Source organism: Oryctolagus cuniculus, chromosome 1 (genome assembly GCF_964237555.1).
Source record: "Oryctolagus cuniculus chromosome 1, mOryCun1.1, whole genome shotgun sequence".
Classification (NCBI taxonomy): domain Eukaryota; kingdom Metazoa; phylum Chordata; class Mammalia; order Lagomorpha; family Leporidae; genus Oryctolagus; species Oryctolagus cuniculus.
Window position 1 is genome coordinate 212,741,466 of NC_091432.1, and position 24,773 is coordinate 212,766,238.

Sequence of the window (24,773 nt, forward strand, 5' to 3'; positions counted from 1 at the left end):
GGTGGGGAGGGGCAACTGAGCAAAGTTCAATCCAAAAAAGGACCACCTATAGGAAACAATACATGGTCTCCTCTTTCCTACCTCTGGAAATACTATCTGTTGGTAATATTCTCACTAACTCAACTTCCAAATAATTTTGTAGACCCAAATACACCATATTTTGTTTGCAGTTACTAAACACATTCATGTAAACTAGTGAGGGATAAAAAGACAGTACGTTTTCCTCTATTTCACCTCTCATATTTTGGCACACTAGTGTTGTAAAACAGCAAAGTCTAAGAGCAGGTGGCTGGCCTGGTGCGTAATTTGTCCGCACCACATCAGAGGGTCTGGGTTTGACGCTGGGCTTCAGCTCCTCACTCCAGCTTCCTGCCAGTGTAGAACATGGGAAGCAGTGGTGATGGCTCAAGTAATTGGGTCTTTGGCCACCCATGTAGGAGACCTGGATTGTGTTCTTGATCTCACCTCAGGCCTAGGTTTTGCACAGTTGCAGAATGAACCAGCAGATGGGAACTCACTCCGTCTCTAACTAGAATTTTCTTTTTTTTTTTTTTAAAGATTTATGTATTTATTTGAAAGGCAGAGTTACAGAGAGGCAGAGGCAGAGACAGAGACAGAGAGAGAGAGAGAGAGATCTTTCATCTGCTGGTTCACTCCCCAAATGGCCACAAAAGCCAGAGCTCGGCCAATCCAAAGCCAGGTGCCAGGAGCTTCTTTAGGGCCTTCCACATGGGTGCAAGGGCCCAAGGACTTAGACCATCTTCTGCTGCTTTCCTAGGTGTATTAGCAGGGAGCTGGATCAGAAATGGTGCAGCCAGGACTTCAGCCAGGGCCAATATGTAGGCAGAGGCTTTACCCACTATGCCACAGCACCGGCCCCTAGAATTTTCTTAACTCCTTCAAATCCCTAAGCAATATTTTTATTTTTGTGAACTATAATTCACAAACAAAACCCACCAACTTTAAATATACAATTCAGTAAGTTTTGACAAATTTAAAAGTTATATAAACACCATTGCAATTAAGATATAAAACACATTTCCATCATTTCCAGATGTTTTCTGGTGTCCCTGTAGAGTCAGTGGCTCCCTGAACACTGACCACTACTAGTTTCGCCTTTTCTAGAATTTCACATAAAAAGAACCATAAGAAGTAAATATATAATATTTAACATCCTAATCATTTACCATCTTAATGCTTAGTGTACAATTCAGCAGACTTAAGTAAATTCACATTATTATTACACGGCTTTTGGTGTGTGGTTTCTTTCACTTACTATGCTTTTCAGCCAGATGTTTTTGAGCTTCATTCACATTGTTGAATATGTCAGTAGTTTGTTCCTTCTTTTATTCTCATCTTATTTGAAAGGCAGAGAGAGAGAACCTTCCTCTGATGGTTTATTCCCCAAATGCCTACAACAGCCAGGACTGGGTCAGGCAGAAGCAAGTATACTAGAACTTCATCCAGGTCTCCCATGTAAGTGGTAGAGACCCAAGTACTTCAACCACTACCTACTGCACCCCAGGATGTACATCAGAAGGAAGCTGGATTAGAAACACAATAGCCAGGGCCGGTGCCGTGGCTCACTTGGCTAATCCTCCGCCTTCGGCGCCGGAATCCCATATGGGTGTCAGGTTCTAGTCCCGGTTGCTTCTCTTCCAGTCCAGCTCTCTGCTGTGGCCCAGGAAGGCAGTGGAGGATGGCCCAAGCGCTTGGGCACCTGCACCCACGTGGGAGACCAGGAAGAAACACCTGGCTCCTAGCTTCGGATCGGCTCAGTGCTGGCCATGCGGCCATTTTGGGGGTGAACCAATGGAAGGAAGACCTTTCCCTCTGTCTCTCCCTCTCACTGTCTGTAACTCTACCTGTCAAATAAATAAATAAAAAACCTAACAAAACAAAACAAAAAAAACCACAGTAGCCAGCACTCAAATCAGGCATTCCAACGTGAATGCAGGCATCACAAGGGATGAGTTCATCACTGCCTCAATGCCTACCCCAGTTTGTTTTTTTTTAAATTGCTGAATAATATTCCATTACATGGATATATCATAATGTATTTACCTAGTTGCTAGACATTTGGGCTGTCTCCAGTTTAGGGCAATAATTTATACTGCTGCTATGAACATTTGACTCCCAAATTTTATGTGAATGTATACTTCCATTTTTCTTCAGTAGATATCTCTGGGTAGAGACACTGGGTCATACAGTCTATTGTACTTTGTAGGAAGCACTAGAAATTATTTTGATCTCACAATCTGAAGAAAATTTATAGTCCATGGACACCAACAGAAGTCACTGCCGGAGCCAGCACTGTGGCGCAGCGGGTTAACGCCCTAGCATGAAGCGCTGGCATCCCATATGGGCGCCGGTTCAAGATCTGGCTGCTCCACTTCCGATCCAGCTCTTTGCTATGGCCTGGGAAAGCACCAGAAGATGGTCCAGGTCCTTGGGTCTCTGCACCCACATAGGAGACCTGGAGGAAGCTCCTGGCTCCTGGCTTCTGATAGGCACAGCTTCGGCCATTGTAGCCAACTGGAGAGTGAACCAGCAGATATGGAAGACCTCTCTCTCTCCCTGTCCTTTCTCTGTGTGTAACTCTTCCAAATAAATAAATAAATCTTTGAAGAAAAAAAAAAAAAAAGGAGTCACTGCCTCCTAGATTATCCCACATCTCCCTCAAGGTATGAGCCTAAACTTCACACTAATGGTTCTGCATGAGTGGATACTGGCAGAAAGAGCAATTCAGCACATCAATTCTTGAGACTGGTGTAACTTAACCAATACTCAGAGGACTTTGACGATAATGAAGATATTAGCATTTTGTACCTCAGCAGGCCAGTATATCTGAATTGAGAAGGTAAGTTCAAAAGAGACTAACAATTGCCAAGCATCCATGTGATACACTGAACAATATACAAACCCACCCACAGAACCTGTGACTCTGTTACCTTACAAGGCAGAAGGAGGCAGAAGGAACTTCATAGTATAATTAAGAATCTTGAGATAAGAAATTTTCCCTGGATTACTTAGATAAACCCAATATAATCACAAAAGTCCTAATGAAATGGTCCATTATCTCACACCAAATATAAAAATCAACTCAAAACGGAGTAAAGACTTAAAACACAAGACCTGAAACTGCAAAACTATCAAAAAGAAACACAGGAAAAGAGCTCTAAGACATTGGTCTGGGAAATGATTTATTAGACATGATACCAAAATACAAGCAATGGAAGCAAAAACATACAAATGGGATTATATCAAACTAGAAAGCTTCTGTATAGCAGAAGAATCAACAAACAGACAACATATGAAATGGGAGAAAATACTTGGAAATAACAGCCTAAGATAATGATCAGATAATCAACTCATCTCTCAGGTTCTTTGGAATTTAAAATTCAGAGACTTCTAGGAATAATTTACATCCATAGTCAAATGAAACTTTGACAAATAAATAATGGCATGCACAATATAGTTGGAAGGGCTCGCAGAAATCATTAGTTGAATCAATGTAAAATTATTCTTTAAAAAAAAAGGATTTATTTTTATTTATTTGAAAAGCAGAGCTACAGAAAGAGTGGGAGGAGAAACAAAGAGAGAGAAATCTTCCATCTGCTGGTTCACTCCCCAAATGGCCTCAAAAACCAGGGCTGGGCCAGACTGAAGCCAGGGGCTTCTTCTCGGTCTCCCACATGGGTGCAGGGGAGACCAAGCACATTAGCAGGGCGCTGGATCAGAAATGGAGCAAAATGCGAACCAGCACTCATATGGGCTGGCAGCACTGCAGACAGTGGCTTTGCTGGGTCCAAGAATATGCTTTACAAACATTCCAATAAGAGATCATTTTTTATTTTATTCATTCATTATCAATTAATTAATCAATACTTTTTGTACACTCAAATCCAGTGAGTACGTCTCATGTCTTAAAGTCTGGAGAAAACATTAGAATACAATTCATTAAATCTCCTACAAAATCAAAATAGGCCCAGACTTGTTGCCTTCCCTAAGAGTGGTTATATATGACTTATGTTATATGAATCCACAGTGCTAACAGGAATTACCTTTTCCTTTATAACTGCTTGCAATCAAACGATCAAGCATCTACTGTAGAAACTGATAGAAAACCTGTATCAAGTTCTCCATTCTCATATTTAATATATAGCCATCCTCTACCCTTAATCCTTTTTTTTTTTTTTTAAGATTTATCTTATTGATTGGAAAGGCAGAAGGCAGAGTTACAGAGAGGGAAAGACAGAGATTTTCCATCTGCAGGTTCTCTCCCCAAACAGCCACAATGGTCAGTGCTGAGTCAGGCCAAGGCCAGGAGCCTCTAACTCCATAGTGGTTGACTGAATGGGTGCAGGGGCCCAAGGACTTGGGCCATCTTCCACTGCTTTCCCAGGCACTTTAGCAGGGAGCTGGATCAAAAGAGGAGCAGCCAGGACTGGAACTGGAGCACATATGGGATGCTGGGGTCACAGGCAGCAGCTCAACCTGCTGTGCCACAACACTGGCCTCACAACCCCTCTTTGAATTAAAGAACATTTGCGGGTCCTCGGGCTTCTGGAACCTCTCTTTTCCATGATTCTTCAAAACTGGTCACAGTTGTTCTCTGACAGTTGTTCTCTGACTACATCTCTATGCCTCCCTGGCAGTCAATGGTTGAGGGGAATCAGATTCGAGAGGCTCTTTTCCTCCCCTTTCCTGGAGTTCAGCTGAGCTGACTCCGAAGGTCTGCTCTGACTCAGTGAAGACACTGACACCAGCCACTGATGGGGAGGCTCCTCTTTGCTAACAAGGCCATCACTCACTCAGAGGCCCCCATGTTACACAGCCTCAGAAATGCTCCCCTACCCCATACCATGTGTGTAGACCACCACAAGGCAGGTCACAGTGCACCCAATCCAGCCAGCCCCACCTAAGCACATCTCTGTGTGGGACAAAAGCTCCAGGTGTCACATCCAATTGCTTTTTTTTTTTCTGGGCCTGATAAGCCCTATTATTTTTATACTATATAGCAATAGAGGCACCAGTGTCCATATCTGGTACACACAGCCATATATGAGGGCACTTCAAAACGTATGGAAAAATGAAATTATAAGGTAAGTTTATTTTGGTGCACAGAAAGGTTTTGAACTTTCCATGCATAGTTCTTGTTGTTTGTTTTTGTTTGTTTTTTTGTAATCCACATTTTCCATGAACTTTCTGCAGATTCCCAGTGCATTTATATGAGTGTGTGTAACTCCTTTGCACCAGGGGTTTGGCTCAGTCTAAGGTGATTGCTTAGGATTCTAATTCTTCCTACCCAGCTCTTTTATCCCCATCCTTCATAAACTCTTAAGATGAAACTGCCACATTTTCACTCTTTTCCTGATACTCCCTTTCAGCTATCAGCCCTCTCTCATTTCTGACCAAGATTGTTCTTGTTCCTTTTCTAAACTGAGTAAGAGGAAACTTAAAAGATAACTCAGGGTCTGATCAGATGACCTGCTTTTAATAGAATGAGAGTTGAAGCCAGAAGTGGTATGGGGAGAAAGATAAACCATAGTCTAGAAGCTCTGTGTACTCAGAGGGCACAGGGCCACGGGCCATAGCCAAGTAGGAAGCACATGTCTAAAGAGGAAGAAACAGAAAACGAGGAATGAAGAATCCAAAATCGAATTCCACTCCCGACGTTGGTCCTGCTCTCTTTTTCTTCTGAAGGGCAAACAGGAAGACTAGCACACGCTGTTCCCCCAGGAAACAGCAGCTGTCATTCTACCAGCACTGCAGCATGCTTCCAAGTAGCAGGTGGGCAAGGTCAGCTTCTAGACACAGCACACAGAATACACCATTGGGAAACAAACCCCCAGTTAACCAGACTGCCATCTCACGTCCCCTGAGAACTTGCCTCGTTCATCTGCCCAGAGACCCCACTCCACAGCACAGTGTAGAAACCGGGTCACACTGGACTTCCAGAGTGGTGGGCAGCCCAGGCTCTGCACACAGACCAAGAGAGCTGCACAGGAACACAGGGAAGCGCCGCCGATGCAGCAGCCCCAGTGCACGCCACCAACAGCCGTGAGCCAAAGGAACACCACAGTGGCATCGCATCACCTTATCTGGAGACTCTGGCTATAGTAATATGAACTCAGTATTTTTATGTCATTAATATATAGTTCTGTGTCCTTGATAACGCTAAGTGATCATGGATGTTTACTCTAATGCTAACTAAAAAATAAAAAGGGTTTGTTTCAATTACATGGCAAAGAGTAAAGACTTGAGCCTAAACCAGTTCTATTATGAGCCTATTAAAGTGAATATAGCAATTGTTAAGCATCAGATTGAGAAACTAAATATAAGACAAAAAATGTTAAGGCTTTTTCCTTGGAAACTTAAAAATATAAAGATTCAGGCATATCAGACCAATCTTTAGTTAAGCAGGTTAAAAGGCATACATTCGCCGTCCTGATTACTACTTAAGAACTCCTGGGTATTCACTAGAGATTATGCCTCTCTGTTTCAGTGTTAGCAGAGATTTCTTCAAATAAACAAAAACACATTTTTAACAGCTTTCAATTCTTCTTTATATATTGTTACCTAAACAAATTATTTATACCTTAAATCCATAAGAATATTTTTCCAATGAATAACTGGTTTAAAGTAAAAATGCAAATACTGATTTATTAAATGATCAATGCTATTTTTAAACCCCCTTTTAATTCTCCAAAACTGGGGGTAGGAATTGGAAGCATCTTTGCTTTCCAAATGAGAACCTACGGCACCCACATTCTCCCAATTTATCAGCAGGACCTGCACCCACCAGCACGGAAAAGCCGTAATCCCAGCAAGCAAGAGCCATACCCGTGTGCATGCACTCATGTGAAAATATCACACACACTAAATTGCATTGAGGCCGTGACAACATGCAACTTAGTAATGTGCAATATCTCCACCAGAGCAAGCAGAATGGGAGCATCGGGGAAGAAGGGTGTGATGTACACATTCAGGAGACAACATGCTGCTAAAGGGAGGAAAATGGTTTGGGAAAAAGGATGCATGCCACCAACTCAAAAACTTATGAAATGAACACCCAATCACAAGTGTATTCCACTTAGAATACATATTCAGAATTAAAATAATAACTAAGGTTCAAAAATTCAGCAAGACAGAAAGGCATCACAAGTTTCAAACTTCAAGAACAGACACTTTCACTGGTCATGCAGTCCCACCACTTCAGTTACACTTTTAACTTACTGATGGATCATATCAGCAACAGCTACGTTGACGGTGATTACTGACCGGTGCTTAAAACTCTGATATCACTGATCATTTTCAGACTAAACTGCACTTGGAGGGCATTACAATGTTTGCATAATAATTTGGATCTTTTTTCCTCTTAGAATCTTCCTCTATGAAGAAACATACTGCTTCTTGAACACAACCCTTCAGAATGAGAAATGTGACAAGAGCTCTTAGAACTCACTGCTACATTGTTTATACGGGAAGGCTCCTCCAGAGGAACATATATTGAACCTGTAAATTTTAATTTGTTAGTATGATCCAGTTAAAAAAAAATTAGTCCAAAGGACTTGCACTGCAAAAATTTCACCTTGGGGCCAGGTTTAGTGGTGCAGTAGATTAAACCACCACTTAGAAGGCCCACATCCTAGAAGATCTCCCTCTCTCTGACAGTCTGCCTTTCAGATCAATAAATAAATCTTATTAAAAATTTTTCTAGAAGGTCCACATCCTAGATCAGATTGCCAGTTTGAATCATGGCTACTTCATTTCTGATCCGTCTTCCTGCTAATGTGCCTTAGAGGCAGAAGACAGCCCAAGAACTTGGGTTCCTACCACCCACGTGGGAGACTCAGCTGGAGTTCACGGCTCCCGGCTTCAGCCTGGCCCATCCCTGGCTGTTGTGACTATTTGAGAAGTAAATCAGTAGATGGAAATTTTCTCCTCCGTCTCTCCCTGTCACTTGGTCTTTCAAATAAATAAATCTTAAAAAAAAAAAAAATACCTTGAATTATAATCTTTAACTAGGGGCCAGCGCTGTGGTGCAGCGGGTTGAAACCCTGGCATGAAGTGCTGGCATCTCATATGGGCGCTGGTTCTAGTCCCGGCTACTCCTCTTCCGATCCAGCTCCCTGCTATGGCCTGGGAAAGCAGTGGAAGATAGTCCAAGTCCTCTGCACCCATGTAGGAGACCCGGAAGAGGATCCTGGCTCCTGGCTTCGGATCAGCACAGCCCTAGCCGTTGCAGCCATCTGGGGAGTGAACCAGATGTCTCTACCTCTCTATATAAGTCTGTCTTTCAAATAAATAAAATAAATCTTTAAAAAATAATAATCATCTTTAACTTAAATAATTTTATACAGCTTTGGTTAGAAAAATGGCTTAGGCCATAACACATTATCCAGATTATACCACATTTATTAGACTCACAATAATCTATCAGCTTTGGAAACCATTAGGATTACAGTGTTGGCACTTAGGATCCTTTTGTTTTGTTTATTAAAAATAAGGTGACAATAAAATGAATGGTTTTTATCTCATTGTACATAGGCTCCTGTGATAGTGCATAATCAGTGTGTACTCCCAAGAAGATAAGGCAAGTCTGATTTGAAAAATAAATATTCCCTCATCTGGATGACAGCACTCTCTAATCTCAGATTCTCCCCCAAGAGAAAGACCTACAAGCCCAGCAGCCAGTTTTGTGTGCCTACTTTAAAGGTCTGAGCAACACTACAAACTTATGACTGTCTCCACCAGTCAGCTCCTCCTGGAAGAAGGTGCAACGACACAGACCTCAGGGCAAACCACAGCTCCACGGACCTCCCATGTGCAACTGTGGCACGAAGGAATGAAGCTTAAAACAACAAAGGTGGGAACTCAATGGCAGACATTCACTGGATAGTCAGCAAGTGGCTGACTCTGAGAAAGCAGAACAAGAGAAAATTCAGGAGCCATGGATGGAAAATAGAAGAGATTTTGTGAGAATGAGTCAGGGCTAATGTAGCTAACTCTGGGGAAAGGAAGCATGCTCTTTCTAGAAGCTCTTTATGGACAAGGTATCATTCTCTGTAAGGCTTGGCATCAAACTGATAAGAGGATTCTTGCCAGCTTTTGCTATGGCAGATTCAATAGCTTCAGCCTGTTGGGAGGGGAGAGGTTATTTGTCTTTTTTTTTTTTTTTTTAACTTTTATTTAATGCATATAATTTTCCAAAGTACGACTTATGGATTACAATGGCTTCCCCCCCATACCGTCCCTCCCACCCACAACCCTCCCCTTTCCCACTCCCTCTCCCCTTCCATTCACATCAAGATTCATTTTCGATTATCTTAATATACAGAAGATCAGCTTAGTATACATTAAGTATGGATTTCAACAGTTTGCTCCCACACAGAAACATAAAGTGAAAAATAATAGATGATTTTTTTTAAATGATGATGAAATCAGAGCAGACCTATTGTCATGTTTAATCCCAGTGAGAGTCAAGTTGGGAATTGATAATTTCTTTTTCTTTTTTTTTTTTTTTTTTTTTTTTTTTTTTTTTTTTTTTTTACCGAGGATCAGTTTAGTATGCATTAAGTAAGGATTTCAACAGTTTGCACCCCCATAGAAACACAAAGTGAAATATATTGTTTGAGTACTCGTTATAGCATTAAATCTCAATGTACAGCACATTAACGATAGAGATCCTACATGAGGAGTAAGTGCACAGTGACTCCTGTTGTTGACTTTACCAATTGACACTCCTGTCTATGGCATCAGTAATCTTCCTATGCTCCAGTCATGAGTTTCCAAGGCTATGGAAGCCCTCTGAGTTCTCCGACTCTTATCTTGTTTAGACAAGGTCATAGTCAAAGTGGAGGTTCTCTCCTCCCTTCAGAGAAAGGTACCTCCTTCTTTGATGACCTGTTCTTTCCACTGGGATCTCACTCGCAGAGATCTTTTGCCAGAGTGTCTTGGCTTTCCATGCCTGAAATACTCTCATGAGCTTTTCAGCCAGCTCCGAATGCCTTTAGGGCTGATTCTGAGGCCAGAGTGCTATTTAGGACGTCTGCCATTCTATGAGTCTGCTGAGTATCTCACTTCCCATGTTGGATCACTCTCCCCTTTATTTACTCCATCAGTTAGCGTTAACAGGTACTAGACTTGTCTATGTGCTCCCTTTGACTCCCAGTCCCTTCACCATGACCAACTGTGAACTGAAACTGATCACCTGGAACAGTGAGATGGCATTGGTACATGCCACCTCGATGGGATTGAATTGGAATCCCCTGGTATGCTTCCAACTCCACCACTTGGGGCAAGTCAGCCTGAGCATGTCCCAAATTATACATCTCTTCCCTCTCCCATTCCCACCACCATGTTCAACAGGGATCACATTTCAGTTAATTTTCAACACTTAAGAATAACTGTGCATCAATTACAGATCTAAACCAGTCATATTAAGTAGAACAGATAAAAAAAACTACTAAGAGGGATAATGTATTAAGTTGTTCATTAACAGTCAGGGCTATGCTGATCAAGCCACCATTTCCCATAGTGTCCACCTCACTCCAACAGGTTTCCCTCTTGGTGTTCAGTCAGTCGTCACCGATCAGGGAGAACATATGGTATTTGTCCCTTTGGGACTGGCTTATTTCACTCAGCATGATGTGTTCCAGATTCCTCCATTTTGTTGCAAATGACTGGATTTCGTTGTTTCTTACTGCGGTATAGTATTCTAAAGAGTACATATCCCATAATTTCTTTATCCAGTCTATCGTTGATGGGCATTTAGGTTGGTTCCAGGTCTTAGCTATTGTGAATTGAGCTGCAATAAACATTAGGGTGCAGACCTCTTTTTTATTTGCCAATTTAAATTCCTTTGGGTAAATTCCAAGGAGTGGGATGGCTGGGTCGAACGGTAGGGTTATCTTCAGGTTTCTGAGGAATCTCCAGACTGACTTCCATAGTGGCTTGACCAGCTTGCATTCCCACCAACAGTGGGTTAGTGTCCCTTTTTCCCCACATCCTCGCCAGCATCTGTTGTTGGTAGATTTCTGCATGTGAGCCATTCTAACCGGGGTGAGGTGAAACCTCATTGTGGTTTTGATTTGCATTTCCCTGATTGCTAATGACCTTGAACATTTTTTCATGTGCCTGTTGGCCATTTGGATTTCCTCTTTTGAAAAATGTCTATTGAGGTCCTTGGCCCATCTCTTAAGTGGGTTGTTGGTTTTGTTTTTGTGGAGTTTCTTGATCTCTTTGTAGATTCTGGTTATTAACCCTTTATCTGTTGCATAGTTTGCAAATATTTTTTCCCATTCTGTCGGTTGTCTCTTCACTCTCCTGACTGTTTCTTTTGCAGTACAGAAACTTCTCAATTTGATGCAATCCCAATAGTTGATTTTGGCTTTGACTGCCTGTGCCTCCCGGGTCTTTTCCAGAAATTCTTTGCCTGTGCCAATATCTTGAAGGGTTTCTCCAATGTTCTCTAGTAACTTGATGGTGTCAGGTCGTAGATTTAGGTCTTTAATCCATGTTGAGTGGATTTTTGTGTAAGGTGTAAGGTAGGGGTCTTGCTTCATGATTCTGCACGTGGAAATCCAGTTTTCCCAGCACCATTTATTGAATAGACTGTCCTTGCTCCAGGAATTAGTTTTAGATCCTTGATCAAATATAAGTTGGCTGTAGATGTTTGGATTGATTTCTGGTGTTTCAATTCTGTTCCATTGGTCTATCCATCTGTTTCTGTACCAGTACCATGCTGTTTTAATTACAACTGCCCTGTAGTATGTCCTGAAATCTGGTATTGTGATGCCTCCGGCTTTGTTTTTGTTGTACAAGATTGCTTTAGCTATTCGAGGTCTCTTGTGCCTCCATATAAATTTCAGCACCATTTTTTCCAGATCTGAGAAGAAGGTCTTCGGTATCTTGATTGGTATTGCATTGAATCTGTAAATTGCTTTTGGGAGAATGGACATTTTGATGATATTGATTCTTCCAATCCATGAGCATGGAAGATTTTTCCATTTCTTGGTATCCTCTTCTATTTCTTTCTTTAAGGTTTTGTAATTTTCATCGTAGAGATCTTTAACGTCTTTGGTTAAGTTTATTCCAAGGTATTTGATTGTTTTTGTAGCTATTGTGAATGGGATTGATCTTAGAAGTTCTTCCTCAGCCATGGCATTGTCTGTGTATACAAAGGCTGTTGATTTTTGTGCATTGATTTTATACCCTGCTACTTTGCCAAACTCTTCTATGAGTTCCAATAGTCTCTTAGTAGAGTTCTTTGGGTCCCCTAAATACAGAATCATGTCATCTGCAAAGAGGGATAGTTTGAGTTCTTCCTTCCCAATTTGTATCCCTTTAATTTCTTTTTCTTGCCTAATAGCTCTGGTTAGAACCTCCAGAACTATATTGAATAGCAGTGGTGAGAGTGGGCATCCCTGTCTGGTGCCAGATCTCAGTCGAAATGCTTCCAACTTTTCCCCATTCAATAGGATGTTGGCTGTGGGTTTTTCATAGATTGCTTTGATTGTATTGAGGAATGTTCCTTCCAAACCCAGTTTGCTTAGAGTTTTCATCATGAACGGGTGTTGTATTTTATCAAATGCTTTCTCGGCATCTATTGAGATAATCATATGGTTTTTCTTCTGCAGTCTGTTAATGTGGTATATCACATTGATTGTCTTGCGCACATTAAACCATCCCTACATACCAGGGATAAATCCCACTTGGTCTGGGTGGATGATCTTTCTGATGTGTTGTTGCATTCTATTGGCGAGAATTTTATTGAGGATTTTTGCATCTATGTTCATCAGGGATATTGGTCTGTAATTCTCTTTCAGTGCTGCATCTTTCTCTGGCTTAGGAATTAAGGTGATGCTGGCTTCATAGAAAGAATTTGGGAGGACTCCCTCTTCTTCGATTGTTCTGAATAGTTTGAGAAGAATTGGAGTTAGTTCTTCTTTAAACGTCTGGTAGAATTCAGCAGTGAATCCATCTGGTCCTGGGCTTTTCTTTGTTGGGAGGGCCTTTATTACTGTTTCAATTTCTGTCTCAGTTATGGGTCTGTTTAGGTTTTCGATGTCTTCCTGGTTCAATTTAGGCAGGTTGCATGTGTCCAGGAATCTCTCCATTTCTGATAGGTTTCCCTGTTTGCTGGCATACAAGTCCTTGTAGTAATTTCTGACGATTCTTTTTATTTCTGTGGTGTCTGTTGTTACATTTCCTTTTTCATCTCTGATTTTATTGATTTGGGTCTTTTCTCTTCTTTTTTTAGTTAGTTGGGCCAATGGGGTGTCAATTTTGTTTATTTTTTCAAAAAACCAGCTCTTCGTTTGGCTGATTTTTTGTAATGTTTTTCTTGATTCAATCCTGTTGATTTCTTCTCTGATTTTAATTATTTCTCTTCTCCTACTAGATTTGGGTCTGATTTGCTGTAGGTTTTCTAGATCCTTGAGGTGAATTGAAAGCTCATCTATTTGGTGTCTTTCCAATTTCTTGATGTAGGCACCTATTGATATAAACTTTCCTCTTAACACTGCTTTTGCTGTGTCCCATAAGTTTTGGTATGTTGTGCTGTTATCCTCATTTACTTCCAGAAAGTTTTTGATTTCTCTTTTGATTTCTTCTATGACCCATTGTTCATTCAGGAGCATGTTGTTCAATCTCCATGTGTTTGCGTATGCTCTAGGGATTCCTGAGTTACTAATTTCCAACTTCATTCCTTTATGGTCTGAGAAGCTGCATGGTATGATTCTAATTCTTTTGAATTTGCTGAGACTTGCTTTATGGCCTAGTATGTGGTCAATCCTAGAGAAGCTTCCATGTACTGCTGAGAAGAATGTAAAATCTTTAGCTGTAGGATTGAAAGTTCTGTATATATCTGTTAGATCCATTTGGGCTATAGTGTCGTTTAAATCTACTGTATCCTTGTTGATCTTCTGACCGGATGATCTGTCTATTTCTGAGAGTGGAGTATTGAAGTCCCCCAGTACTACTGTATTGGGGTCTAAGTCTCCCTTTAAGTCCGTTAATAAATCTTTTAGATAAACTGGTGCCCTGTAGTTAGGTGCATATACATTGATAATTGTTATATCTTCCTGTTGAATTGATCCCTTAATCATGATATAGTGTCCCTCTTTGTCTCTCTTAACAGTTTTTGTGGTAAAGTTTATGTTGTCCGATATTAAGATGGCTACGCCCGCTCTTTTTTCATTTCTGTTGGCATGGTATATCTTTTTCCAGCCTTTCACTTTCAGTCTGTATGGATCTTTGTTGGAAAGATGTGTTTCTTGTAAGCAGCATATAGATGGGTTTTGTTCCTTAACCCAATCAGCCAATCGGTGTCTTTTAACTGGACAGTTCAGGCCATTCACGTTCAAAGTGACTAATGATAAGTGGTAACTTTGCCCTGCCATTTGCCAAAGATAAGTTCTAATATATGCTTTGAATTCCCTGTGATCTTTTGCTGTGAGGTTTCCTTCCTTGGTTTCCTTCCTTTACCTTCTTTCATATTGATGACTGTGTTTCTGTGTTTCTGTGTGTAACACATCTTTAAGCATCTTTTGCAGGGCTGGACGAGTGGCAACAAATTCTTTCAATTTCTGTTTGCAATGAAAAGTCTTTATTTCACCTTCATTCACAAATGATAGCTTTGCAGGATATAATATTCTGGGCTGGCAGTTGTTCTCTCTTAGTACCTGGGCTATATCTCGCCATTCCCTCCTAGCTTGTAGGGTTTCTGATGAGAAGTCAGCTGTGAGTCTGATTGGAGATCCTCTGAGAGTAATCTGACGTTTCTCTCTTGCACATTTTAGGATCTTTTCTTTATGTTTCACTGTGGAGAGTTTAATTACAACGTGTCGTGGTGAGGATCTCTTTTGGTCGTGTTTATTAGGGGTTCTGTGGGCTTCCTGTACTAGGATTTCTCTGTCCTTCTCCAAACCTGGGAAATTTTCTGCTAATATCTCACTAAAAAGGCCTTCTAATCCTTTCTCCCTCTCCATGCCTTCAGGAACTCCTAGAACCCGAATGTTGGGTTTTTTAATAGTATCCTGAAGATTCCCGACAATATGTTTCAGATTTCTAATTTCCTCTTCTTTTCTTTGGTCTGACTGTATCCTTTCCTGTTCTCTGTCTTCTAAGTCCGATATTCTCTCTTCTGCTTCACCCATTCTGTTTGTAAGGCTCTCTATTGTGTTTTTCATTTGATCTATTGAATTCTTCACTTCAGTCACTATCACAGTTTCCTGTTGTACTAGTTGTTTCGTTTCATTTTGATTCCTCCTTAATATTTCATTTTCACGAGAGAGATTTTCTATCTTGTCCATTAAGGATTTGTGTAGTTCCAGAATTTGTTTTTGAGAACTTCTTAATGTTCTTATCAATTTTTTGAGATCTGCTTCTTGCATTTCTTCTATGTCATCATCTTCATAATCTTGAATTGGGATGTCTTTTTCATTTGAGGGCGTCATGGTGACTTCCTTGTTTTTATTACCTCGGTTTTTGCGTTTGTTATTTGGCATATTGGAGATATTTGGTTTCTTCACTGTGGTGCTTTTTCTTGTTATACTATGACTCTAGATTAAGTGGACTATCTGTTTTTGATGGAGCCTTAGGGCTTGAGATGGGTGTGGCCTGAGAGCTCTGTTTGGTGTGCCAAAGGTGACACTCCCAGGTTAGGTGTGGTAAATCTCTCTCTCTCTTTTTTTTTTTTTTTTTTTTTTTTTTTGATTCAAAAGGGAAGTAATTCCACACAGCTGAACGAAGTTGGAGGTAGTTAGCAGGCAAATGATATACCCACAGGAGCCAGAGATCGGAAGCTCTTTCCCAAGATCCCCACAGGGAATCTGTTCGGCCCTCAGAGTGGGCTCAAATTCTCCTTCAGCCTCCCACTGGGTTGCCAAAGTTACGGAATTGTAGCGTCTCTGGAGAGTGCTCACGTGAATTCCGTGAGTTCTCTCCCCCACCGTCTCTTTTTTCACAGTCTCAGTTCAGTAGCACCACAAATTTACTAGCTCCTAATCTCCTGTTAATTCGCCCCGCCAGAGTCAGGTTTTTCTGCTAGGCTCAGGGCCGGTGCAGACCTGAGGTCGCTCTGCTTATGACGTATGTCCAAGATGGCGCCTGCTCTTTGTCTTGCTCGCCCTTGAGAGGTGAGCGGAGAGAGAGAAACCCGTGTCCGTACTAGTCACCCTTTTTCTCTCTCTCTCTCTCTCTCTCTCTCTTCCAGTTAGCCTTGTGAACTTCCCCCCCCGGGGGTCATTCCCTCTAGTCTCCTCTCTCCGCTTGCCTGCCGGTGTCTCGGGCTATTGAGGTTCGGCTCACCTCGCGTTCCAGCGCTGGTGTGTTGAGTCTGCCGCTGATGTCCCAAACTGTGGGCTCCCACGCTCTCCACGCAGGTCCGCTGTGAGTCACGCGTTCCGGAAGAGTTTCTTCTGCTGTTTCCTCTTCTACTCTTCCTTGAACCTGCAGTATCTCCACTTTTATTAAACTATCTCTCCCCAGACTATCAGTGTGCTCCCTTCCTATTCCGCCATCTTGCCGGCTCTCGAGATCTTTTTTTAGGTTATTTGTCTTTTCCACAGAGCATTTGCATAAACCTTTATTAAGATAGAAAGATACCCCTCAGACAAAAGATAGTCTATTGCTGGAATTTCATCCTCTCATTGACTAAGGATGATAACCAAAGGTCACAGAGAAGGGGTACAAGCTTTATGTTCCCCTGAAAACAGCGGCATCCTCCAGACTGTCACACTGGATGACATGCTCCAAACCTGGAACCTTTAGATGAGGGAGAGCCTCCACACGGATATCTGGGAGTGCAGTGGAGGTGATACAGAGTTTTCCATTCCACCTGAAGTCCAACCAAAAAAACAAGACATTGGTGAAAGTCTGACCTATTCCTTGCTAGTAGGAAAAAGAAAACCTACTACCGAAAGGAAGCCCAGAGTCTCCAAGAATGATCTGTGTTAGCAGCATACACCCTACCTGAATGCAACTGAGGGTTTCCTAGAGCAAAGTGGTATTCTCTCTAGCTCTGACATGAATATAGTGAAATCAGTCAGGAGGGATGACAAGATCAAATCAAGTTTTCTGAAATGGAGGCCAGTGTTGTGACTTAGCAGGTTAAGCCACCACCAGCAACACCAGAATTCCATATGGGCATCAGTTCAAGTCCCTGCCACTCCACTTCCAATCCAGCTCTCTGCTAATGCACCTGAAAAATCAGCAGAAGATGGCCCAAATTCATGGGCCCCTGCACCCATGTGGAAGACCTGGACATAGTTCCAAGCTCCTGGCTGTGGCCTGGCCCAGCCCCAGCCATTACAGCCATTTTTGGAGTGAATCAGCAGATTGAATATCTTCCTCCCTCCCCGGTCCCTCTCTAATCTGCCTTTCAAATAAATAAACCTTAAGGAAAAAAAAAAAAAATACAGGCCGCCGCCACGGCTCACTAGGCTAATCCTCCGCCTGCGGCGCTGGCACACCGGGTTCTAGTCCCGGTCACAGTGCTGGATTCTGTCCCGGTTGCTCCTCTTCCAGTCCAGCCCTCTGCTGTGGCCTGGGAGTGCAGTGGAGGATGGCCCAAGTGCTTGGGCCCTGCACCCGCATGGGAGACCAGGAGAAGCACCTGGCTCCTGGCTTCAGATCAGCGCGGAGCGTCAGCCACAGCACACTGGCTGCAGCGGCCATTGGAGGGTGAGCCAACAGCAAAAGGAAGACCTTTCTCTCTGTCTCTCTCTCTCACTGTCCACTCTGCCTGTCAAAAAACAAAACAAAACAAAACAAATGGAAACAGAAATGCCAGCCAGATTCACCATTTAAGAGAAGTTTAAGACCACCTAGCTAATTAATAACTTATTAAAAAAAGGTACTGCATTGGATAATGTGAGAGTTTGAGTTTGACAAGAGGTAAAAATGTAGCTTTGTTAATGAACAAAATGACAGGGACTAGGGGAGCAGCTGAGAGAGGCATAACCTGCAAAAGGCCTCTCCTTACCAGAAACAATGAAGAGGAAAAATGAAAGGCGGCCAAGAGCGATTGACTCAAGAAAAGTTCATAGAGAGTAAAAAGTGCACACGAATCTCATTCAGCAACAGTCTTCAATACATGGACTACTGAAGGCATGATGGGAGTTTCTGGCCAGAGCCCACAAAGCATGCACAACTTGGAGATAATGCAAGACCATTGCTTTCTAGTACCCAATCCACTTGTGCTGAGGCAAAGTCTGGCTGCAGATGGAGGGAGGAAGAATCAGGGAGGCCAGGATTCCACCCTGCCTCCCAGAGCAACGCTAGAACACTGAGAACACAGGAGGGTACTGAGAGGATAGCAGGGTGAGGGTGGCAGGGGAACTCTCTCAAGCAAGTCAAGTGGTGGTGAGAGCCAGGCTAGGGGCCTGCTGATGGACGGCTGAGGCAGACAGCCCATTGCATCTTCGTTAGTCGCAGGCTTGAGCGACCTCGAAACTGCTTCGATTTTGTTTCTCACTGACATTTGCACCGCTCATATCAGTCTCTCAAAATGAGGTGAGGGTTTTAAAAAATCCCAGTCGTTCACTGATTTAGCATTGACAGTTACCAGGAAACTCAAGACAGAACACTGGCTGCCCATGGAAAGCAGTCCCTGAAGGAAATGAGAGCATCAGTGTCGTCCCTACCTGATAGCTTCCTCCACAGACTGGCCAATAATATTAGACGAGGGGCCTGGCTGAGAGAGCGGCGTCAGGCTTATCACCCACTTCACTGGCTTGTAGTACTCATCACTGGAACTTAACAGATAAAACAGTGTGGTCAGGAAAATGACCTGCAAAACAAAGCACAGTTTCTCCTAAAAACTCACATTGGATACGACAGGCAGATCACCTCTGCAAATGCAAAACAGAACCAAGAGCACACCCCACCGGGGAAGGAAGTGTGATTCGCCCTTATCTAGCGTACGTACCAGGGAGAGCACGAAATTGAGCAGGGCAGTCCCGCTGTAGAAGAGGATGGTCAGGAGTGTGGTGACCGTGGTGAAAAGCAGGCTCACGTTCCGGCTCATAACAATCCACAGAGACTCCAGGATCTGAGCAAGAGGGAAGGCTGGGTGTCAGAACTGACCCTCAACAAAGACGTTTCTAGAGCCATCTGCTGTGCTTTTCATACAGTCTTTTTTTTTTTAAAAAGATTTATTTTATTTATTTGAAAGACAGAGTTACAGAGAGAGGTAGAGACAGAGAGAGAAGTTTTCCATCCACTGGTTCACTCCCCAGATAGCCACAACGGCCGGAGCTGTGCCGATCCGAAGCCAGGAGCCAGGAGCTTCTTCCGGGTCTCCCACGCAGGTACAGGGGCCTAAGGACTTGGGCCATCTTCTACTGCTATCCTAGGCCATAGCAGAGAGCTGGATTGGAAAAGGAGCAGCCAGAACTAGAACCGGTGCCCATATGGGATGCCGGCGCTTCAGGCCAGGGCTTTAACCCGCTGCACCACAGCGCCGGCCACTTCCTACAGTCTTTTAAGTATCTTAAACTCAAAAGACAAGAACTGAGGATAATTCTAAATGAAAAAAAAATCAACTGAAAACATCTGTATGTTAAATAGTAAGAAAAATGGTTAGGTAAAATATAGGGAATCCACTTCAAATAATATTAGTCATCAAAAATATCTCTACTAAAATCTAGGAAAAGCACTTTATGATATAACGCTAAGCTTAGAAACCAGAATATAGGGGCTAACATTATGGTGTAGTGGGTAAAGCTGCCACGTGAAATGCCAGCATCACATATGGACACCAGTTCAAGTCTCTGCTGCTCCACTTCCAATCCAGCTCCCTGCTAATGGCCTGGGAAAGCAGTGGAAGATGGACCTAGTACTTAGGCCCCTGTCAAGTGTGTGGGAGACCCGGAAGAAGCTCCTAGCTCCTGACTTCAGCCTGGCCCAATCCCAGCTCTTATGGGTATTTGGGCAATGAACTGGATGATGGAAGACATCTTTCTGTCTCTCCCTCTCTCTCTTTCAAATAAATCTTAAAAAAAAAAAAAAAGGCAGAATATAAGAATTTTACACTTTGTTTGTAACTATGTAAAAATGGCATGTATGGAAAAAAAATATCTACAGGAGAAAATGCCAGCAAACAACTGTGGTTATATTTGCCCTAGAGGATCATAGACACAGGTCACAAAGTGCTAGCATTTGTCTTATTAGGTGCCTACCCTCTATCATCCCCACGACCAACCTGGATTCATCAACCAATATAAAAAGCATCACTGATATAATTTATTAAAATCACAATAAAAGTAATGAATAGGCAGGGTTAAAGGCAGAGCTCTGCTGAAAATCATTCCTGACACAGCAACAACTATGATACTCAGACCTACTGAGTTTGGCTGACCCATCACCTACTAATTCACAAGAACCACATATGGAGACAGAAGTTATTAAAAGGAAGATGTACAATGTTTACAGCATACAGGCATGTTTCCAGTTCCTATCTCTTTGTGAAACTGACATCCCTTATGTCTGTTCTATTCTTCCCAAGTGGATTTCCCTTCCTCCTAATAAAAACATGGCAGCAAAACAATTAGGAAAACTCCTTCTGTAAGAGTTTTCAAAATGCTTCCACAAACCGCAGCACAATGCAGTGAGCACAGCAAGGCAGGTGATATCATCTCTGTTTGACAGGTATACAAACTGAAGCTCAGAGATTTTTTTTTAAAACTTGTCCATGGGCACAGAGCTAAGAAGCAGAAACAGAGCTGGGACCAGAACTCATAATGTCTGATTTTTATTTTGGGGCCATACACAAAACAGCAGCACTGCTTTCTGTCACATGTCCAGTCTATGCCATCTGTTCTGTGAAAGGCCTACCCATTCCATTCATGCTTCAAATGCACCATTTATAAAGGCACATTTTGTTGCCCTCCACATTTCTTGCAAATCTCAGCTCAGTCTTTAGAAGAGAACTTCAGTAGGCTGGTTTCATTTACAAAAACTCCTTACATAAAAATCCTGAAAATGTTTCCCAATGCCTACAAAAATATGCATGACTGACCGTTTGACCTTGTGGGATAACGAATGAATGAACAACACCAGTGATTCCAAGAAACAAACCAACAATGCCTTTACTTGTGATTTTGACAAGCAGTCTTTTGGGGGCTTCAGTCATTCTGGAATTTTTCATTAAAAAAAATTAAATAGTTTCTGAGTCACATGGATCGAAAACTCCCTGTGGTAATTCTTCAGAAATTAACCAAATTACATTAATTGTAGATGTCAACAACAATCAAGTAACTTTATTTGAAAGAAAGAATCATCTGGAGAAATTTTTTTGAGAGGACATCTCCAAGAATATTAACTAAGTCCTAAAGACAAAGTAGTTTTAATGTATACACTGAGCTTAGAAAGGAGGAAATCAGTACAGGAAGGAGAAATAAGGCCCCTGAAACTGTGAAAACAAAATGCAACTGTGCAAAAAAAGGTACCCAAAAGCAGAAAACATGAGCCAAGTTGGGCGGCCTCACCATCTTCCAGCTGTTCTCACCCTTTCCTTCGAGCCTACCGCCTCTGATTATTAGTTTGGCTTCCCAGGTCCACACTAAGAGCCATTAGCTTACCTTCTACGGAGCCAGTGAAGGCATCTCAAAGGAAGCAGCTCAGGGGCAAAAAAGAGGAAGAACAGAACTGTGCAAGGATGCAGAAGTCCCAGCAGGAACGGGCTATCTCTCTCTGACTTGGAGAACCTGCGCGGAACCTGGAGACCATGTGAGTGCTGCTGTCCTTCCTTATCTGTCTATAGAGGAAGGAACTGGGCTAGGTGGACTCCAAACACCATTTCAACTCTGCCTCTGCGCTTCTAAACACAAACATCATTGTTGTCCAAGCTATCATGTGCTTGTACTTCTCAATTTCTTGGAGAACCTAACAGCATGCTAGATTCTAAAGTAGTGATAAATGAAATTCCATCCAGTTCCAAGAACTTAAAATCTAGTCAGGAAGATCAGGTACTAACATGAAAGTCAAAAACTGAAGAAGAGGGGGCAGGCGTTGCGGCGCAGCAAGTTAAGCTGCCTCTCAGGATGCCTGCACCCCTTTCCAAGCGTCTAGTTACATGAACCAGCAGAAGGAAGGTCTCTCGCTCTGTCTCTCTCAATCTTGGTTTTTGTGGGCATTTGGACAGTGAGTCAATAGATGAAGATGTCTCTCTTTCTCTCTCTCTGTTTTCCAAGTAAACTTTTTCTAACACTGAAAAAAATAAAGTAAAATATCTTCAAGTATCAAAAGAAGGGTAAAAATAATAAATGCAAAAGGAGTGTGAAATTAGGGGACTCAATGTATTCTGAAATACACTGGGAAGATTTCTCAAGCAGGATTGGCCATGAGCAGCCTGTTAACTATGAGACTAAAAAAGAAAACAAAACAAAGCAACTAAAACCATGAAAGTGTAGCTAAGACACACAGCCTCCTCCAGAGGAAGAAATACAAGTTGGAATATAACATGACATTACATGAAAAGCTTGGCCTCTGGAGCCAAGGAAAGGCAAACAGAATTGAGTCCTGACAGTTACTTATGGCTAACAATTTAATACCTCTGAGCCCATTATTTTGTTATCAAAATAAGGAAATTACCTTGGCTTCACAGATTCTTTGGAAGAATTAAATTTGAAAATATTTATAAAGCACCTAGTAGGGCTGGGGCTGTGGTGTAGCAGGTAAAGCCACAGCATGCAGTGCCGGCATCCCATATGGGTGCTGGTTCAAGTCCTGGCTGCTCCACTTCCCATCTACCTCTCTGCTATGGACTGGGAAAGCAGTAGAAGATAGCCCAAATTCTTGGGCCCCTGCACCTACATGGGAGACCTGGAAGAAGCTCCTGACTCCTGGCTTCGGATCAACGCAGCTCCAGCTGTGGCGGCCATTTGGGAAGTGAACCAGTGGATGAAAGACCAATCCCCAGCCCCTCTGCCTCTCCTTCTCTGTGTAACTCTTTCAAGTAAAATAAATAAATCTTAAAAAAATGAAAAATAATAAAGCACCTAGCACAAAATTTTACAGAAAATAATTTGATATAAAAACCATTATATCATCTGTTCCCTGAACTGTTCTCTCCACATTCAGTATTTAAATGTGTTGAGTATATGGGAAGTGTAACTTCCTTTTTTTTTTTTAATACATAGTTATTTTAGTTTTGAAACCTGCCTATCCTTTTCTTAATAATCTATCAAATTTAGATGATCACTTTTCTGTATTATCTCTCTCTCTTAATTTTATTCAATAATGACAATTAGTAGCACATCCTTTAAAATTCAACTACCAAAGGAATTATGGGAGAAACCAACAGTCACTATATTACTGGATGATGCAATATCTTATATATGCACTGGGCATTAAAAAGTTGACTGCAAGGTCCTTGGAAGGGGATGAAACTGGGCTCTCCTACAGTCTGTTAAGTTTTTCATTCTTAGGAAGAGATTACAAAGGGTCACTAAAAATTTAAGGACAGCCTAATGGAGGAGAAAGCAAAAAAACCTGAAAGAGATTCAGAGCAAACAAAGCAAAAACACCATTTTAAAACTTTTATTAGTAATAGAATAGAATAATTTTTAAAAATATGGTGCAGGTTAAGCCACTGCCTGAAATGTAAGATCCCATATCAGAGCACAGGTTCAAGGCCTGGTTGCTCCATTTCCAATCCAGCTCCCTAGCATATGTGCCTAGGAAAGCAGCAGAAGATGGCCCATGTACTTGAAGCCCTGCCACCCATGTGGCAGACCCAGATAGAGTTCTTGGCTCCTGGCTTTGACCTGGACCAGCCCTAACCATCATGGCCATTTGGGGAGTAAAGCAATGGATGGACACTCTCCTTCTCTGTCTTTCCCTCTCTCTGTCACTTTTGATTAAGCAAAATCTTTAAAAATATATATTTTTAATTTTTTTTAATAAGTGGACATTTTGGTCTAGTGGTTAATATGTCCATATCGGGGTATCTGAGTTGGATTCCCATCTTCAGCTCCTCACTCCAACTTCCTGCCAATGCAGACCCTAGGAAGCAGCAATAGTGGCTCAAGTAATTAGGTTCCTGCCACCTATGTGGGAGATTTGGATTGAGTTCCTGACTCCTGGTTCTGGTTCTGGCTCTGGCTCTGGCACTGGCCCAGTCCCAGCCATTGTGGGCATTTGTGGAGTGAACCAGCAGAAATTCCTTCTCTCTCTGCCTCTCAAAAAAACAGAAAAAAAAAAAATTAATTAAAATATCCCACAAATAAATAAAAAAAGTCAGAACCTCAGAAAGAACAGCTGGATATTACAAGCATGATAGCAAAAATTAAAAACAATCAAGATTTGTAAAATTAAGTTCATAATATTTCTTAGGAAAAAAAGAAAAGATATTTTGAAAATTAAGGAATCCGTCTCAGAGGCCCAACATCTGATCAAGGCATTTGAAAGTCAGACAAGTGGTTCTCAAAGTATGGTCTCCGGACAATCAGAGTCCCCCAAAACCTTTTGGAGGGTCTGCGAGGTAGAGCTATGTTTTTAAACAAGCCTGAAACATTTGCACTTTGACTGTGTTGACAGCTGCGTGGATGGTGCAGAGGCAATCAATGGTGGATGAAAATGCTGGAGCTCCAGCAGCACACAAGGCAGTAGCACTCACTGCTCCAGGGTTCTCTGTACTTTTCACCATCTCAAACTCAGCACCAGCTTCCCTTAAGCGTGCCCCATATGCAGGCAGGCATCTGGCACAGTGGCTAAGTCGCTGCCTGCATCCTGTATGGGAGCACCTGTCTTGAGGCCCAGCT

At 42.2% G+C, this 24,773-nt stretch overlaps 1 protein-coding gene and 1 non-coding gene across 5 annotated transcripts in view; both read right to left on the bottom strand.

The window, feature by feature from the left end:
* Positions 1–24,773, bottom strand: part of TMEM245 (transmembrane protein 245) — a 109,893-nt gene that overhangs the window by 21,089 nt on the left and 64,031 nt on the right. For all 4 annotated transcript variants that reach the window (XM_051843365.2, XM_051843366.2, XM_008255796.4 and 1 more), the window contains 2 exons: positions 18,938–19,060; positions 18,654–18,799 (listed from right to left, as the gene is read on the bottom strand). In XM_051843365.2, coding sequence (XP_051699325.2) covers positions 18,654–18,799; positions 18,938–19,060 — 269 coding nt within the window. The remainder of the gene's footprint in view (positions 1–18,653; positions 18,800–18,937; positions 19,061–24,773) is intronic.
* On the bottom strand, positions 6,870–6,931 carry MIR32 (microRNA mir-32). The gene has a single exon (NR_162490.1). It is a non-coding gene; the product is annotated as a microRNA mir-32 (primary transcript).